This window comes from Conger conger, chromosome 11 (genome assembly GCF_963514075.1).
Source record: "Conger conger chromosome 11, fConCon1.1, whole genome shotgun sequence".
In the NCBI taxonomy this organism is placed as follows: Eukaryota; Metazoa; Chordata; class Actinopteri; order Anguilliformes; family Congridae; genus Conger; species Conger conger.
Genome location: NC_083770.1, coordinates 6,543,959 through 6,560,605, shown reverse-complemented (window position 1 = coordinate 6,560,605; position 16,647 = coordinate 6,543,959). Strand labels below are relative to the sequence as shown.

The 16,647-nt window shown below is 46.0% G+C and overlaps 1 protein-coding gene and 1 pseudogene across 1 annotated transcript in view; both read left to right on the top strand.

The window, feature by feature from the left end:
* LOC133140509 (NACHT, LRR and PYD domains-containing protein 12-like) overlaps nucleotides 1-16,647 on the top strand; it is a 195,968-nt pseudogene that overhangs the window by 73,534 nt on the left and 105,787 nt on the right.
* LOC133140455 (NLR family CARD domain-containing protein 3-like) overlaps nucleotides 13,078-16,647 on the top strand; it is a 74,417-nt gene continuing 70,847 nt past the window's right edge. The window contains exons 1-2 of the mRNA XM_061260439.1: nucleotides 13,078-13,170; nucleotides 14,394-14,549. Of these exons, the coding sequence (XP_061116423.1) occupies nucleotides 13,078-13,170; nucleotides 14,394-14,549 (249 nt within the window). The remainder of the gene's footprint in view (nucleotides 13,171-14,393; nucleotides 14,550-16,647) is intronic.

Below are 16,647 nucleotides of genomic sequence, written 5' to 3'. Positions count from 1 at the left end.
CTTTATCCTTCCGGTAGATTATTGACTTTCGGTTCTGGATTCTGTTTTTGTTTGGCTTGCCTGTTTGTGATTGACCCTTTGCCTGTGACTTTGACTTCGTTTTGGATTATCCTTGTTATCTCTGTTTGCTGGTGTACTGACCCTCTGCCTGGACTATCGTTCACAAACTGCCTATTCCCTGCTGATTCTGTTCGCTGGCTATTGACCTTCACTTCTATACTCTGCTATCAAGTTAATAAAAACTCTGAACTTACTCCTGCGGTCTCGCTACCTATTGTACATAAAACCGTTGTGTACACACAAAAAATGGCTTAAAATGTGGGAAGAGGGAAATAGCGACCCTGCAGGCAAAGTAGTGAAATAAAGAAAATGTGTTCAAATGATCATTTCAATTATTTAGACTCAGAAGCCTGCGAGCCTGACTAATTGATTTGTTACCAATAAAGCACATAACCTTAACACATTACTTTTTAAAATTAATTTTCATAATGGACTTGGGGCATTAATTACTCCACACTGCTTGATTCAAAGTGTTAAGCAATTCCACTCATTGTGAAAGGGTTATAAAAGGGCTGGGTGATGACCATGCGTAACCATGCACAATGGCTGCTTTAGCACTTTTGGAGGACTTCACCAATGGCAGGCTTCGGAAGGAGAGGAAGGGACCACAAGGATTTTCAGGCCCATGATGATAACTGGTTCATGAGACGATTTTGATTCTCAAGAGCAATTCTGTTTTGTTCTGAATTGTGTGCTGAACTGGGCCCAACATTAGAATGACCAACCTCCAGAAACCGGCCAATGCCAGTCCATCTACAGACCACTCTAGGGTTCCATGTTCCAGAGGGAATTGGGAGACAGGTCAGGGATTTCACAACCCTCACTGAGCCTTGTGATGTCATCCGTGTGGGAATGACCCGGCCATACCCACAGTTTCCCTACAGTGCGGGGGAACAGGCCAACATCAAAGCACAATCTGCAGCGATGTCCGCTTTCCCAAATGTAATGGATGCGGTCGACTGCACTCATACTGCAATAAGGGCACCACTCCAGGACGAGTTTGCTTTTGTGAATCGAAAGCATTCTCATTCCATCAATGTCCCAATGATCTGTGATGCAAATGTGATTTCCTGGATGGCCTGGCTCAGCCTATGTTTAGTTTATAGTTATAGTTCTGCAGTGGGTTGGTTGCATTTTCTGTATTCGGTGTCAGTGTTACTTAAGCAGTTGTGTAGCACACCAGTCCTGTCTCCCCAGTGATATGGCTTCCTTCCATGCCCTCTTATCATCTTTCCATTCCTCTGTCTCTCTAGCTAAATCTTCCTTCTTTCACTCGAAAATTAACGCGGCCGCCTCTAATCCCCGCAAACTGTTCAACTTTCTCCTCTCTTCTGGCCCCCCCTCCCCCCTCCTACAATCTATATCTGAGGACATTCTCCCTTTTCTCTCCTCTCTAATCAACACCTCCCTCTCTTCCGGCACCATGCCCTCTTCCCTGAAGAGGGCCAGAGTCACTCCCCTCCTCAAAAAACCTACTCTTGATCCCTCTGCCCTGAACAACTACCGGCCTGTCTCTCTTCTTCCCTTTCTCGCTAAAACCCTGGAACGGGCGGTCTGCTCCCAGCTGTCCACTTATCTTCTCCACAACAATCTCCATGACCCCAACCAGTCTGGCTTCAAGAGTGGCCACTCCACTGAAACCGCCCTGCTCGCGGTCACTGAGGCACTCCACTCTGCTAAAGCAAAATCCCTCTCCTCTGTCCTCATCCTCGACCTGTCAGCCGCCTTCGATACAGTCAACCATGAGATTCTGCTCTCATCGCTGTCTGGGATGGGTGTCACAGGTTCTGCACTTGCTTGGTTTTCCTCCTACCTCTCTGGTCGCTCCTACCAGGTGACTTGGAGGGGGCGCACTCTCCGACCCTCAACCCCTACGAACTGGAGTCCCGCAGGGCTCAGTTCTTGGGCCTCTCCTCTTCTCGCTATACACCATGTCCCTTGGTTCTGTTATCTCTTCCCACGGAATGACTTGCCTACCACTGTCAGGACAGCAGAATCCCTCCCCCTATTTCGACGCAGACTCAAAACACACCTCTTCAAACTCTACCTTAGTCCTCCCTCCTGATTTACCGTGCCGCCCCCTTCTGATACCCCTATCCCTGTCTAACCCCCCGAAAAAAAAATAAAATAAAATAAAATAAAATAAAATTGCACTTATGATCACGACTATATGTTTAGAACAGCAGTCCAGGTGTATTTTCCTAGTTCTGGATGTGATGCTTTGACTTGTGGTAGAACCTATGCACTTGTAAGTCGCTTTGGATTAAAAGCGTCTGCCAAATGACTAAAATGTAAATGTAAATGTAAATGAAAGGGCCATGGCCATGCCTGGATGCAACAGGCGGCAGGCTTTCGTACCGCCCGGCAAAAAGTCTGCCGCACGGTCAGGGCTTGTGCTGTACTGCACAACATGGCACAGAGGAATGGACTCCCCCACCCCCACTTCAATTAGCCTGATGACCCTGACCCTCACCCACCAGACTATCAGCCAAATGCTGAGCTCTGCAACTGCCTGTGGATGGGATGTGTGGCCTGTGAAACAATGGGTAGGCTGCCATGCATGCTATAACATTTTTACTTCTTTGAGAGTGGAGCTAATTCCAGACAGTACTGTTCTTATTTCTCTCAGCTCCACAGTGGTGTAATTGTATGGGTTTGTGTCTGTAACACAGCACAATACTGTTCTTATTTCTCTCAGCTCCACAGTGGTGTAATTGTACGTGTTTGTGTCTGTAGCAGCACAATACTGTTCTTATTTCTCTCAGCTCCACAGTGGTGTAATTGTGCGGGTTTGTGTCTGTACACAGTGGTGTAATTGTACGGGTTTGTGTCTGTACACAGTGGTGTAATTGTACGGGTTTGTGTCTGTACACAGTGGTGTAATTGTACGGGTTTGTGTCTGTACACAGTGGTGTAATTGTACGGGTTTGTGTCTGTAGCAGCATCAGTCAGGGCGTGGTCACTGGTGACGGCACGTGGCGCACGGGGCTGGCTGAAGGGACGGGGCGCATTGGAGTCGCTGGGACCCGGCACACTTTCATCTTCTGCCACCTCCTCACCTCCAATCACACCCACTGAGTGATACGCACAATCTGAGAGTGAACCAATGTGCACGTATTAAACAATAAATCATTATTCAACAAAGTCTTCAGTGCGTTTTAGTGTGAAAACAGATGTTTAGGTTTGGTGCACTACACACATAGCCTTGGGTTGTTTACCTGGTTCACCTGCAGTCTCATCTCCAGCCATGTCTGTGTCTCCCTCCGTCTCAGTCACCACACCGACAACTGAGGCTTCCCTGACAACTTTGCTCTCTGACATTGGCTACATAGGGATTATCAAGGACATTTCTATGCTTATCAATATTAATTAAAGGCGTTTATTTAACCAATGGGTAATTGTGGGAGTGAACTAGGCGGTGTTGGGCTCGTACGGACAATTCAAAGTTGTTTTGAGATACACAAAAGGAAATTATGCTCTGGCAGGCTTAGGCAAGATTTTATAAATCAGAGTATTTTTTGTTGTATGTACATTTCCTCATTTGTACGTACGCTAAAATGTATGTAGATTATTTGCAGAGTTTTATAAATGAGGCCCCTGGTCTGATTGGAATTTCCTTGCTTAAACCATAATCTAATGTTTAAGCTGTTAGAGACAATTAACAGAATCTGCATAGCAATGCAGTAAGCAGTAATAATAATTTCTGAGAGCTGGCCTTTTAATAGCTTGTAACTAGATGGATTACAGCAACTTTCTCAGGTCAGACTATCACAGACATCAGAATGAAGGTTGGCTGTTGGAATTCTGTTGCACTATGAGTATTGTAAAATAATCATATGGGAATAATAAATGATTGGATATTTTCACTTGTGAGCAAGAACACATGATTCTGAATGGACCCTATATGTTGTGTAAAAGTATAGATTCAGTGTGGGCTTTTTAACATCAGTAGACAAAACTAGTTCCATTCATTTGTCCACTGAATCATAAATGACTTCTTATTGACTCTGACCAGTGAGATCTATGGCCCAAGGAGAACTCTTGGGTGCCCGAACGCCACATCCTCGACCCCTCCCTCATCAATTACTTTTTTCAGCCACACCCTGAAATGGACACTTAGGAGCGCTGGGTGTCGCCTGTAGCGGGGGAGGTTCTGTCAGGTTCTGTGTTTTTCGTTGTCTAGTCTCTCGACTTCGTTTTTGATTATCCCTGATATATCTGTCTGCTGGTGTATTGACCCTCTGCCTGGACACATAACAAGGAACTGCCTTATCCTTGCTGATACTGTTTACTGGCTATTGACCTTGATCTGTTTAACCTGCCAAAGTGACAATAAAGACTGGTGGTCCTGTGACTGGGTCCTGTTGTTCTGATCCCTGACACACTGCTTGATCCCATGGACTGTCACAGTGACATGCTGTTGAAATAGACTTGAGGACCTGTGAATTGTTACTTAACTTTTGTGCTCTCAAGGACTACTGGCTTCTGCCGCCTCCTGAGACCACAGGGCGGGTGTAGGGACAACGAAAACTACCTTTCCCATGATTCCACAGGAAACACCACTTGTTTCTGACCCCGCCTCCAGCGTGGCCTCTAGCTACTGTAACCAATTCCTTAGCACTGGAAACACGTAGAGGGCAAAGAACCTATAAGCCCATATAAAACTTGGTAAGCGACCAAAAACTCTCTCTCTCTCACCTTCCTGCCAGCTCGGGCAGAGGCAGAGACCAAAAACTCTCTCTCTCTCACCTTCCTGCCAGCTCGGGCAGAGGCAGAGACCAAAAACTCTCTCTCTCTCACCTTCCTGCCAGCTCGGGCAGAGGCAGAGACCAAAAACTCTCTCTCGCTCACCTTCCTGCCAGGTGAGGCAGAGGCAGAGATCAAACTCTCTCTCTCTCACCTTCCTGCCAGCCCAGGCAGAGGCAGAGATTCTACTGCGTAGTTTAGCTTGTGTGGTAGTTACTTCACCGTAACTAAGTCAAGGACAGTTTCCACCCAGGTGAACTCGCATATGCAGTGCTGCACTAGATAGCCACCGGGAACAACTTCTAAACAACCGGGGACTTGGTACATGCTGCCTGTATCACAAGGAACAGCTAAACAAACTTTTTGCGACCTGCGACCAACAGCTGCAGACAGTGCAACATGGCCGATAAAGGACCACACCAAACATCGCGTTGCCTTGGCAACAGGACGAACCTCCGAACTGAAATTCATCATTCACGGCCCCACCATCGCACAACCGGACACTTGAAAGAACACTCTTGTAAGACTGACTAAACATTCCAGGCATTAGCTACTATTTAGTTTGGTCTTAATTGCGATTAGCCTGCTGTGAATGTAAGTGTATGTGTGTTCATTTATGTGAATTGGTTCGCCGTTATCACGTATGTGACTTGTAGAGTTAATCACACACACGTTTCACTCCTAACCACTACTCTTTTCCAAACTGTACTACCAACTATTAACATACACACACAACTACACAAGCACAGTGTGTGTACTTCCCCCTCAAAAGATAAATAGGGGATACTGGTGCGACCACGCACACACACGCACTGACACGCACACACACACAATGCTCTTCTCCCTTGTCCAAGACAAAGTGTGCGTGTACGCACACATATTCCTACCTTCCCTTAGTTAGCATTGTTCTCCGGGATTAGATTAGTCCCTGTCTACTCTGCCTTTGTAGCTTCAGTTAATAAATTATTCTGATAAACCCGGTGTCTGTTTTTGTGTTGCATGACATTCAAATTGAGAAGAACTCCAACCTTCAAGTTATCTATACGCTTAATCGTTATTTATTGAAATTCTTTATTAGGAATGACCCCTTGAGATGTAGCATCACATTTTCAAGAGGGTCTTCAGTGACAATAATACAATGTAAACACAATTAGACAAAACATTTAACGGCAAAAAAAATAATAAAAAATAAAAATAATAAAACATATATATTCATAGAAGGGGCGGCACGGATAGCACATGGGTCGCACTGCCACCTCACAGCAAGGTGGTCCTGGGCTTGAATCCCCGTCGGCCGGGGCCTCTCTGTGTGGAGTTTGCATGTTCTCCCCGTGTCTGCAGTCCAAAGACATGCAGGTTAGGCTGATTGGACAGTCTAAATTGCCCATAGGTATGAGTGTGCGAGTGAATGTTGGGTGTGCCCTGCGATGGACTGGCGACCTGTCCAGGGTGTATTCCTGCCTTTCGCCCAATGTATGCTGGGATAGTCTTCAGCCCCCCTGTGACCCTGTTCAGGATAAGCGGGTGAGGATAATGGATGGATGGATATTCATAGATACACAAACGTATACATACATGAATATATACATATACATACACACATATATACATACATATACATACAAACACACATACACATGCATACACACATCCATAAATATACAAAAAATCATAATAAATTTAAATATTAAAATATTAATATATGATGATAATAATAATAATAATAATAATAATAATAATAATAATAAGACATACAAAATCAAGAGATTAAACTCCATACAGTGCACCAAAATTGATCAATCATTCGTAGATTATAGTTAGCGATAGCATTAAGTAATAAAATAAAACATTATTGAAGACCTGTTATGAGCATGAGCATAATCATTAATATTGGTTATTTTAATTATTCATTAAAATACTCAATTTGTGGTTAGATATTTCAGATAATACTGTTACAACCCTGGCTCAGGGAATATAACATAGTGGAAACAGACACAATTAAAGTGTTTGAAAAGAACTAAGTTTATTGTAATACAGGAACTATGAACTGCTCAAAGCAAAATGGTGGGGGTTGAAGGCCCTGCTGCTGCAGAGCTGGCTGCCAAGACAAAGAGAGAGAGAGAGCATGTGGAGGAAGGGGAGGAGTTTATATACAAAGAGTACATATTCACATATATGATATATTTGACTACTATGAGGGGATAAGTAGTTTAAATGGAATAAGGATAAACCTGACCACAACAAGGCACTAGTGCAGCGCTACTCAACTCCAGGTCCTGTAGGTATTTGCTCCAACCTTGCGCTACACCACCTGATTTCACAAATTAATTCACCTCCTTGGTTCAGATAATAAGCTAATTAGTGAAATCAGGTGGTGTACCACATGATGCCAGCAAACACCCTCAGAATGTGGAGTTGATTAGCGCTGCACTAGTGTATGTTATGCACCAGTAGAGGGCGCTAGTGTATGTTATGCACCAGTAGAGGATGCGAGTGTATCTTATTCACTTGCACAGGGAGGTAGATGGTACAGCAAGCAAGAAAAATCTATTTTCCAGGGTTAGAGAATTACACAACTTAGTTCCATCTTCAGGCGGCACGGATGGTGCAGTGGGTAGCACTGCCGCCTCACAGCAAGGAGGTCCTGGGTTCGAATCCCCGTCGGCCGGGGCCTCTCTGTGCGGAGTTTGCATGTTCTCCCCGTGTCTGCGTGGGTTTCCTCCGGGTACTCCGGTTTCCTCCCACAGTCCAAAGACATGCATGTTAGGCTGATTGGAGAGTCTAAATTGCCCCGTAGGTATGAGTGTTGTGGGAGAAAAATATAATGTAGTACAATGTAACCTCGGATATATGTATCCAGATATGTACAATGCATATAGTTAGAAAACTGCTTAAAAGAATATTGTGCTTGTGACAGATAACCAGCAAAAATGTAAGGGAGGGGTGAGTGCTCTGCCACAGCTTACGTCATATGGGCATATGTGCAGGGGATAAAGCAGAACACACTTCCATTGTTGGGTGCGCTCATGTGCTTGTTATGATAAAAAATAATGAGGAGGAATCGCACCCGAGGTCGGTTCCTCCTTACCTAGACTAAGGAGGAACCACGGATGATAAATATAACCTTGAAGATACTGTAGCAGTGGGCTAATTGCAACACAAATGTTATATGACTTAAGGAGCAGATGTGGGCCTAGGAGTACAACGCGTGGGAAAAATACTGAGACACTGTCTGAAGATGATTGGCTTTCACAGTAATGTATTCATGTGATAACTTAGGATGTGTAATGGCATAAGAATAGACACCCTGTCTGCTAAAATCCAGAGTGTTTTCTCACATTGGTGTGAGGCATTCTCCGTGCTTTGTTATAGGGTTAATAAAGCTTGTATTATTGAAACTCTCCTTGCTGTGAAAGAACTGGGTTCTTTTAAACGGGAAAGGTTGCTTGCAAGAAGTCTCTCCTAAATCAAGGGGAATTTTCCCCGACAGTAACTTGGCGTAGTCGGCAGGATCTCTAACTCGTTTCTGTCTCAGAAGGGGCTGAGTCTCACCAGTCCGGGACTGGAAAGGGATTGGCAGGATCTCTAACTGCTGTCTGTTTCAGAAGGGGCTTAGTCTTCCTAGTCCGGGACTAAAAACGAAGACCGCCTCCGGGAAGAGGGAGCGACCCGAGATCCGGATCCCTAAAACGAAGACCGCCTTCGGGGGGAGAAAGCGATACGAGATCCAAATATTGAGGAAGGAGAAAGACTGAGTGGCAACCCCACAGCAACGAGAACGAGACTTGGGCAGACTACACCGGGTGTAGGGCATGCCTATGCGTTGACGAACGCACCGGTCCGGGACCGGAGATCTCGTAAGGCCTTAAAGACTCATTTCAGGTTGGTACCTTTATGTAATTGTTAAAATGGGGAATAGTTGCGGGAAGGAGTTAAATGTGGGCTCTGATCAATTTACAGGGCCCCTAAGAACAATGTGGAACCAACACGGACCATCAGCCGTGGAAGGTTTAAAAATTTGGCAAGAGCATGGGTTTCCTTTAAATGGCACATTTTCAACACAGAGGTTAGAGGATGTTAGAAAAAATATGGAAAGTTGTACTAAGAAAAGACATTTTTGTAAAAAAAAGGAATTAAGGGGATTTGAGTTATGGGAACGAGAGGCACGTGAAAGGCAGGCGAGACAACAAAGAAATAATGATAAAAAAGGGGAAACTCAGCCTCCGTCGTATTTTCCAGCTGGGGCGAGTGGGAAAAGCACACCCTGTTTATATCCCTCACTAACCATGTTAAAACATTCCGAGGTTGACACGGACCTGGACTGCCCGGTGCCCCGTCCACCTCCTCACGCACCTCCACCGCACCAGCCAGCCCCGGTCCCCAACACCCCGACGGGACCGCCTGCTCCAGCCCTGACTCTGCCATCGCCACCACGCCTACAGACTCCTGGAAGAGGGACCCCTCAGCCACCAACTTTGACACCCTCCACGGGCCACACCAGATCGGGATTACAGTATCAGCCACGGAAAAACTACCCGTGTGCAATACCAAACTGTCAGTTCCCTGCCACAGGAACTGCAGCAGACAGAGCCCCTGTCTGTGCCTCACACACCGCAGAGGCACGGGAACGCCAGTATGGATTAAAAGACATTCCAGAAGGAGAATGGAATAAAGAACCATATCAGGGTGATCCCGAAGGGTGGTATGGACCTAAACCTGATGATCCTCCCCGCCCCCAGCTGACAATGGGACAGTTTCCGATGGTAGAATGTCCGGACCCCCATCAACCAGGGCAGGTACAATTGGTGTACCGACCCTATACTAGGGACGAACTAAGGGCAATCTGCTCGGAACTACCGAACCCAAGTCATACCGGGGGAGAAACTTTCTATGACAAATTGATGGAAATAATACAGTGTGCTAAACCAAGCAGTAATGATCTGGAAGGCATCATGCGCATGCATTTGGGCACCAGGTGGGGAAAGGTGAGAGACAGAGCTGGAGTACCGGGCGACGGAGGGCAAGTGGCTGCCTTCGACCCTACCGTCATCTATAACCCAGCAGCAGGATCCCCATATGGCTTACAGACTGCGGCTTTGAGGGCAGCTCTCACACATGTTTTTCCCACTCACCTGGATACAGGTAAACTGGCCAGAACCGTGCAGAAACCCGAAGAAACAGTGGAAGAATATGAAGACAGGCTGCAGAGTGTTATGGAACTGCATGGAGGATTGCCGAAGCCCCAACCATTCCCGGGAGTGCAAAACACACCATACGAGTCGTATCTCAGTCAACACTTTATGAACGGGCTGAGACCCAGCCTACGGGCAGCGATACAACAGACTCTTGTGGGATGGCAGCATGCCCGCCTGGATGACCTAAGACGCCATGCACATCATGCCGAAAATAATGAAAGAGAAAAAAAAGAAAAAAACAACAAAAAACATCAGATGCAAATGGTACAAGTAACTGACCTCCAACTCAAACAGCTGAAGAGTCAGCAGCCAGCTAGAGGAAGAGGCAGAGGACGTGGAAGGGGGAGAGGAAGAGGGGCTGGGAGAAGCAGCGACAGAAACGGCCCTTGTTATGTCTGCGGAGAAGAAGGACATTGGGCACGAGACTGTCCCAGGAAATACAAAGGGCAGGGCGGAGGAGACCAAAGACTGGGCGAAAGAGGCGAGCAAGAATGGCAACACGCTCCACGGGGCCGGGGCACAGTGAATCATCCTGATCAGTTTGACGAACAAGATTGAAGGTGCGAGGGGAAAGGTGGATGGAGCATGCGGCAGACGGGTGAGTCCACATTAATGTTGATAAAATGCAAACCAGGAGATTTACCTAATTGGACATTAAAAGTAAATGGGAAAGACATGACCTTTATGGTCGATTCTGGGGCCGGGGTGTCGGTAATAAGTAAGAATGCATGGAAAGGGGCGCAGCCAGCAATGTCTGGAAGAGGCTTAAATACCGTGAATGCGGGGGGGAGTACTGTATATGAAAATTTCACTGAGCCGCTGCCTACCGTTAGTGAAAACACTGCTACCCATCATTCTTTCTTATTTTCCGAAACATGTCCAGTAAACCTATTAGGAAGAGATTTAATTCGACTTTTTAATATTTGTATAATTGGTACAAACGGAGAAATGGTTGTTACACAAGGGACAAAGCCCGTTAAAAATAAAAAATGGATTTATGCATGGGGGATCACAGAGCCACCAACAGCTGCATGTCTAAAGAACGAAGCAATACATAGGAGAAGGAGATATTGCAAGGCACCAGGGGATGAAATGTCATCAGACAAATTGCATGTAACAATGAGGGTAACAGAGCAGGAAGATTGGGGGTTCTTGGGTAAGCTTGGAGATGGCAAAGTGTATATAGGAGATCTCTATATGGGGCCACAAGCTACAGCATTTTCTGTAAATTTGACAGAGGAGCAAAAATCGCTGTTTTGTGTGCCAGGAAGTGTTCCACATATTTCGATTGAAAAGAATTCTGATTGGGCATGGGAAGACCTGGGCCCTTGGATGGCTCAGTGTCAGAACACCAAAGATTGGGAAAACAAAGGGTGGGGCCAATATTCACCCTCCCTTCAGGTACGTCGAGTCTCAATAAGAGAATACATACCTGTTTTTCCGCAATTGTTAAAAGGAGGGAAAGGCCCTACAACGGGCACCTCCATTTTTCTCAATGCCTCGGAAAAGGAAACACTCCTGGCACAGGTCCCAGAAAAACTCTGGACCACAAATACAGCATCAGCGGGATTACTGGCAGGTGCCAAACCGCTGGAAGTCTCCCCAAAGTCATCTTACAGGCCATGCAAACGTCAATATCCTCTTCGACCAGAGGCCGAGGAGGGTATTACGCCAGTGTTTGAAGAACTATTAAAAGAAGGAATTATTGTGCCGTGTACAGGTTCCCCATGTAACACGCCTATACTGCCAGTACGAAAGCCTGATGGAACTTGGCGATTTGTACAAGATTTGAGGGCAGTAAATTCGGCTATAATTCCTAGAGCCCCTGTGGTGCCTAACCCCGCTACTATTATGTCCCAGATCCCGGGTGAAGCATGCTGGTTTACTGTGATCGATCTAGCAAATGCATTTTTCAGTATTCCTGTAGCTCAGGAATCGCAACCATGGTTTGCATTTACATTTCGAGGGAAACAATATACGTGGACTCGAATGCCACAGGGCTACGTTGAAAGCCCTGCTGTATACTCTGCCGCACTAAGTGAATGTTTGGAAGGATTCACTTTTCCCCAAGGAAGCACATTGGTGCAATATGTTGATGATTTATTGATCTGTTCAGAAACAGAACAAGATTGCACTGCAGACACTGTTGCGCTTCTCACATTCCTAGCAGAAACTGGGAATAAAGTGAAAAAGGCAAAATTACAATTGATACAAGAAACAGTGCGATATCTAGGTCATGACATTTCTAAAGACGGCCGTTCGTTGGGCTTAGAGAGAATCGAAGCGATTCTCAAAGTACCCAAACCACAGACTAAAACTCAGATGATGTCTTTTTTAGGCATGACAGGATACTGCAGATCCTGGATCATGGATTATGCGCAAAGAACGCAACCTTTGCAGGATATAATACATGGTAAAGGGTTAGGGTCACATGACCCCTTAGAATGGACTGAGGCAGCAGAAGCTGCATTTTTAGATTTAAAAGGGCAATTACAAATAGCCCCTACATTAGGAACACCAAATATGGACAAAGACTTTACTCTGACGGTACAAGAGAAGGGCGGATATATGTCCGCTGTCCTGCTCCAGGAGCATGGAGGTAAACAAAGACCTGTCGGGTATTACTCGACGAGACTGGACTCAGTAATCCGGGGACTTCCCGCCTGCATGCGAGCAGTTGCAGCGGCTGCTGCGGCTGTAGAAGCCACCTGTGCTTTAGTGGCTTATCGACAGCTCACTGTCCTGGTTCCGCATGCTGTGGCAGAAATACTGCTGAAACAAAAAACCGCTCACCTTTCAGCTTCGCGCATGCTCCACTACCAACATGTATTAACAACCCTACCTAATGTTGTTGTGAAACGATGCACTGTTTTAAATCCCGCTACTCTTCTTCCCACAGAAGCAGATGGAGAAGCACATGACTGTGTTGCTGTTTTGGAGGAAGTCCTCACCCCCAGACCAGACCTAAAAACAGAACCCATGCCGAATACGGATATTGAATTTTTCGTAGACGGATCCGCTTCAAAGGATCCCACAACCGGTGAAAATCATGTGGGCTATGCAATAGTAACCGAACATGCGGTACAAGAGTCCGCCCGGCTACCGGGTCACCTTTCTGCCCAAGCTGCAGAATTGTTCGCCCTTACCCGAGCGTGTCATTTGGCAAAAGGTAAAGTTGTAACAATTTACACAGACAGCAGATATGCATTTGGAGTGGTACATGATTTCGGTGCAATTTGGAAACACAGAGGATTTCTCACCAGTGCGGGAAAACCCATTCAGAATGGACCCCTGGTCAGAAATCTTCTGGACACCATCATGCTGCCCAGATCTGTGGCAGTTTGCAAATGCACTGCACACACTGGGGACAGTACACCCGTGGCTAGAGGAAATGCAGCAGCTGATGCGGCTGCTAAGGCAGCAGCATATGCCCCTGTGAAAACGACCCTCCAAATGTTGAATGAACAAAAAGACCCACAGCTCACAATACAAGAGAGTCAGGAAATGGCTACCGCCACAGAGAAGGCAAAATGGAAAAACAAAGGGTCAAAGGTCAATGGTCTGTGGGTGGGGAAAGCCTCAGGTAAACCTTTTCTACCACAATGTTTGGTTCCATACTACCTGAAATTGACACATGGAAAGACCCATGTGTCAAAAGGAGGGATGGTGGCAGAAATGGAACAATATTGGGACCTCAGCACATGTGCATTCAAAAGTCACTCACAAAATTTTTGTTCCAGATGCATTGTGTGTGCAACACACAACGCCGGAGTAGCAGTAAAAACGGAACCAGGTGCTCAACCACCAGCACAAGAGCCGTTTGAGTACTTAATGATGGATTTCATTGAACTAACCCCTTGCAGAGGCCAAAAATATTGTTTGGTGATCATTGATATGTTTTCAAAATGGATTGAAATTTTTCCTTGCAGACATGCAGATGCAACAACGGTGGCGAAAGCACTTATTAGGGAAATCATTCCCAGGTGGGGAATACCGAAACGAATATCCTCAGATCGAGGTTCACATTTCTATAACAATTTGATGAAAGCATTGACCGAATTTTTCTCCATTGACATGCGATTCCACTGCGCTTATCACCCGGCCAGTGCAGGAGCAGTGGAAAGAGCAAATGGAGTGGTCAAAAACAAATTGACAAAAACAATGGCGGAGACAGGGCTGGATTGGATAACAGCTCTGCCCATAGTCATGTTGTCCATGAGGTCAGCGGTAAGTAAGACGACAGGATTGTCGCCCCACGAGGTCATCACGGGGAGACCCATGAGGACCCCCGTGGGGCCCCCAATTGCCGGGACAGACCTAGCCCTAGTAGATGATCAAATGGTTCAATATTGTGTGGAATTGAATAAGGCACTGCGATTTGTCTCAAAGCAGGTGAAAGCAGCACAACCGGCCGTACGTGACGAACCTGGCCATCAGCTGAAACCAGGAGACTGGGTGGTGGTGAAAGACTTCCAGAGGAAGAGGTGGTGCGAACCCAGGTGGCGTGGACCGTTCCAGATCCTGCTCACCACTCCGACGGCTGTTCGAGTAGCTGAGCGCACTTCCTGGATACATGCCAGTCATTGCAAGCTGTACAAACGGGGGGGATGCCTGTGACGAGCCATAGGCTGTCTTTGATCAGTAACGGGGACAAATGGCGACTGGTATGGCTTGGGGTTATGACAATCACTATGGCCTCATGTGTACCAGACTCTCTCTGGGCCAGGGCCACCCACAACGTATGGTGGAAATGGGCTAATCACACAGCGATGAAAGAAACTGAAGGGAGAGGGGACTGTGTGGTTTGCGCTGAACACACACCAGACCATTGGGTCGTTCCGACACCCTACAACACTTCCACATGTGCAAGATGGCTGATGGAGCACCGAGAGACTTGTGAGGCAATGTGTGGGGTTGTAAACATAAATGATGAATGTGCAGCAGCAAACCAAACTGGTAGAAGAACTATATTGTTGAATATGACTAGAACAAAAAGCTGTTTATGTGTACAAAATTGTACTAGAGGGGCAGGGACCTGCCCGTATTTGTGTTTAATGATGCAAGGATCAAGACACTATAATGCTTCTGCCCACTGTACAAATGTGACCATGTGGCCCGAAACTAAGAGGGAAGAAAATATCACAAAATGGGGAGTGGGTGAATCTAAAATAGAATGTTACAAACGTACAAATGGGGTAGTAAATGTAGGGGCATTCCCAGCCAGCAATTGTAGTAAAACGTGGAACGTAAATGAATTGGAAAATACACAGTCAACAAACGGGAGTGCTCTACCTCCACAGTGGGCTCTCCAGGGGACGGGGACACCACTGGCCGACTTATGGTGGGCCTGTGGTCTCTCCCGACCCTTAACCCAGACATTGCCCACCAATTGGACTGGAACTTGTGCTCGGGTTATGAAGGTGCTTAGGGTGGATGTAAGTACCTTCCATGACCAGAACGCTCGAAGTATGCGCCGAAGAGCGTATCAAGGCGACAGTAGAGTGTACTTAGATGCTATTGGCCAACCAAGGGGCATCCCATATGAACATAAGGCCATGGATGAGGTAAAAGCAGGTTTCGCATCTATATTTATATGGATACAACCTAATAAGAATGTAGAATGGATAAATTATATATACTATAATCAACAGCGATTTATTAATTACACCGATGAGGCTTTGACCGCCCTGGGCAAACAATTGGATGCCACAAGTAAAATGGCCTGGCAAAACCGCCAGGCCTTAGACTGGCTATTAGCAGAGAAAGGAGGTGTATGTCAAATGTTTGGAGACCAATGTTGCACGTACATCCCTAACAATACTAGCCCGGAAGGTTCCTTTACTGAGGCTATGCTTAAAATTAAAAACCTACGAAAAGAACTTAGTGAGAACTCAGGAGTCAGTCCATGGGGGAATTGGTCATGGCTTCTAGATTCCTGGTACGGTGTTTTCGCTAAAATTGGAATGACTTGTGCGGTAATTTTTGTTATATTGGCATTGGTGTTTTGTTGCTGTGTTCCACTCCTGCGAAAGGTTATAGGAAAATGGATTTCTGAGGGGGTGACCACTCATCTGCTATGTCGGCAAGAATACCAGCCCCTGCAACAAACAGAGGAACAAGAGTGTCAAGAGCTGCGAGAGGTGTTCGAGCAACTGCCCTACACACCCTACGACGACGCAGGAGCCAAGAGCGGATGAGCAAAGCAGACAAATGTTTTTTATTTTTTTTATTTTTCTCTTTGAATATGTTATCATTTATATGATAAAAGGAGGGATTGTGGGAGAAAAATATAATGTAGTACAATGTAACCTCGGATATATGTATCCAGATATGTACAATGCATATAGTTAGAAAACTGCTTAAAAGAATATTGTGCTTGTGACAGATAACCAGCAAAAATGTAAGGGAGGGGTGAGTGCTCTGCCACAGCTTACGTCATATGGGCATATGTGCAGGGGATAAAGCAGAACACACTTCCATTGTTGGGTGCGCTCATGTGCTTGTTATGATAAAAAATAATGAGGAGGAATCGCACCCGAGGTCGGTTCCTCCTTACCTAGACTAAGGAGGAACCACGGATGATAAATATAACCTTGAAGATACTGTAGCAGTGGGCTAATTGCAACACAAATGTTATATGACTTAA